The 3,069-nt window shown below is 47.4% G+C and overlaps 1 protein-coding gene across 1 annotated transcript; it reads right to left on the reverse strand.

Moving 5' to 3' along the window:
- Positions 1-228: 228 nt before the first annotated feature.
- Positions 229-2,985, reverse strand: SARC_13724 (hypothetical protein; the record flags this gene model as incomplete). The annotated part of the gene is made up of 3 exons (XM_014292147.1): positions 229-407; positions 1,447-2,380; positions 2,827-2,985. Coding segments are annotated over 3 exons (1,272 nt in total), but the record flags the coding sequence as incomplete, so codon positions are not given.
- Between the last annotated feature and the right edge of the window lie 84 nt (positions 2,986-3,069).

The following is a 3,069-nucleotide window of genomic DNA, read 5'->3' on the forward strand; positions in this document are numbered from 1 at the left end:
ATGTGGCATACATAAATATACACACACACAGCAACAACACATGTGGCATACATTTATACACACATACACACAGCAACAACACATGTGGCATACATACATATAGACATCTACACAGCAACAACAACACATGTGGCATACATCCATATACACATACACCCAGCAACAACACATGTGGCATACATACATATACACACACACACACATCCTCGTGCACTTGCATTTCCATACCTCCACCATGGCGTCCAGCACTTCCTGGCTGATTGTTTTGACGTACATCATCTCCACCGCCTTCGCGCGTGCCTCTCGCTCTAGCTGCACGCGCGCCTCTTTCTGCACAGCCCATTGCACCAGTTGCTCCACAAGTGGACTAGCGACACACTCCACCGCAGCAGTGCACAACTGAGCCGCTGTGTGTGGAGATGGATAAGGGACGGTGTATCCGTGTGAGTGAGTGGGGGTGTCTATATACAACGTGTGTATCTTTAGATGGGAGGTTGTATTTATATACATCGTGTGTATCTGTAGATGGATGTTTGTGAACATCTACAACCTGTGTATGTTTAGATGGGTGGGTGTGTTTTTATACAACGTGTGTATCTTTAAACGGGTGGGTGTGTTAGTATACAACGTGTGTATATTTCGATGGGTGTGGGTGTTTATATACGTGCGTATTTTTAAATGGGTGGGTGTGTTTATATACAACGTGTGTATCTTTAGATGGGTGGGTGTGTTTATATACAGCGTGTGTATCTTTAGATGGGTGGGTGGGTTCATATACAGCGTGTGTATCTTTAGATGGGTGGGTGTATTTATATACAACGTGTGTATCTTTAGATGGGTGGGTGCGTTTATATACAACGTGTGTATCTTTAGATGGGTGGGTGTGTTTATATACAGCGTGTGTATCTTTAGATGGGTGTGTGTGTTTATATAAAACGGGTGTATCTTTATATGGGTTTGTGTGTTCATATAAAACGGGCGTATCTTTATATGGGTGTGTGTGTGTTCATATAAAACGTGTGTATCTTTATATGGGTGTATGTAAGGTTGTCCGATTGGGAATGAAGTGGTGTGCGATTAGATTGTACCAGCGAAACACTCAGGACTTCTCTGGTCCGACGCCATCAAGTGTGGACCCGAACCCGAATCATCAGACAGGCTGAATTTGTCCTAAGGCATACCCCGCATAAGCCTCGGTATTTTATTGGGTAGATACGATCACTTGCGAAACAGCACAACCCACACACGGTCTAATTAATAGTCTACATCCCAGGCACAAACATCACCATACACTCTACATATAACTATACCATACACTCTACACATATATGTACCATACACTCTACACATACCTGTACCATACACTACACATACCTGTACCATACACTCTACACATACCTGTACCATACACTCTACACATACCTGTACCATACACTCTACACATACCCGTTTCAGTTACTGTGGTGGTGTTGGCTGTGTTGTTCAATGCTGGCGGTGCAGTCGCAAATGCAAACGCCCCCGTGTTCCTATCACCGTCTGAACCAAACGCGTTCGTCCCGGTATTCGAACCAAACGCTTTCGGCTCGGGTTTTATATCCGCACCAAACGCGTTCGTCCCGGTATTCGAACAAAACGCTTTCGGCTCGGGTTTTATATCGGTACCAAACGCGTTCGTCCCGGTATTCGAACCAAACGCTTTCGGCTCGTGTTTTATATCCGCACCAAACGCGTTTGTCCCGGTATTCGAGCCAAAGGCCGTGGTCAGTGGCTGGGTTGTTGCAGTACTCCCAGCGCCGAATGCGGTCTGACTGAACGCACCGCCACTGCCTGTCCCAAACGCAGTGGGTGCTGTGGCGGTGGGCCCAGTGGAGGTGAGCCCAGTGGCGTTTATCTCCACATTGCTACCAAACGGACATGCCGTGTTACCAAGCTGTTTCGTATCGGAAAAGGCATGGGCGCCAAACGCCGACGCGTTTGCACTCGCGTCTTGCTTAAAGGGTGTCCCAAACGCCGTGGCGCCAGAAACAGCGGGAGTGTCGTGAACGGCGCCAAACGCGGATACGCGCGCGCCTGTTTCTCTGTTCCCTGAGTTCTCCACCCTGCCTCCAAAGGCGCTACCTACAGCTGGTTTTGGCTGTGATGCCCCGGTCTCGGTGGTAGGTATATCCAGCTTCGTCCCACTATTGCCAAATGCAGCGGGCAGTGACCGTCGGGCCGATTCAGTACTTCGGGGGAACTGATCGGCACGCCGTGAGACGGCTTGTCTGTGCTGCGTGGCTACTTCATCCATATCCGTAAAGCTATTCATAATTGGAGTTGTGTCTGGAATGTCCGGAACTTGGCCATCGGTGACTGCGTTGCTTACATGTGTGTGTGCATTCTGCGTAGGTGACAAATGGTTATATGTTGATGAAAGCCGTGAGTGTATAGTATAACGAATAGGGAACTCAACAGATCATGATACAACACATCTGCGTATATATACATATATATATATATATAAATGTGTGTGCGTGTTTGTGAGAGAGAGAGAGTGAGTGTGTGTGTGTGTGTGTGTATGTGTGTGTGTCGTGGTGTGTGTGTGTGTGTGTGTGTGTCTGTGTGTCTGTGTGTGTGTGAGTGTCAGTGTGAGTGAGTTAGTGAGTGTGTGTGCGTGTCTATTCTGTATATACACTCGCTGAGCTGAAAAACCAACCCTACTGCAGATCAACAGTAATAAAGCGTCCCGAATCGACTCAATAGGCAGCCATACGAACCAGAGCCACAGGAATACAACTCAGAAAAGACAACTACATATTCAGACATTCGCTGGTGACATTAACTTACGTATGGGGCATGGTCGTACTTGGAGAGTTTGTTGGTAACCAAATCCATCGGCTTCAACGGCACCTGTCCGTCGGACTTAAACGAGATCTTATGGCCCTTACCGGTCCCACCCTCTTTCAGATACACGCTGAGTACGTCTTCCTGCACGACCACTCCACCTGTTGTTAACCGATATGTGCGGATGGTGTATAAACGTATGCACTTCGTGCCTTTCTAGATACGTGAATGGATATATATACATAT

The sequence above is a fragment of the Sphaeroforma arctica genome, assembly GCF_001186125.1.
Source record: "Sphaeroforma arctica JP610 unplaced genomic scaffold supercont1.3647, whole genome shotgun sequence".
Lineage (NCBI taxonomy): Eukaryota > Ichthyosporea > Ichthyophonida > Sphaeroforma > Sphaeroforma arctica.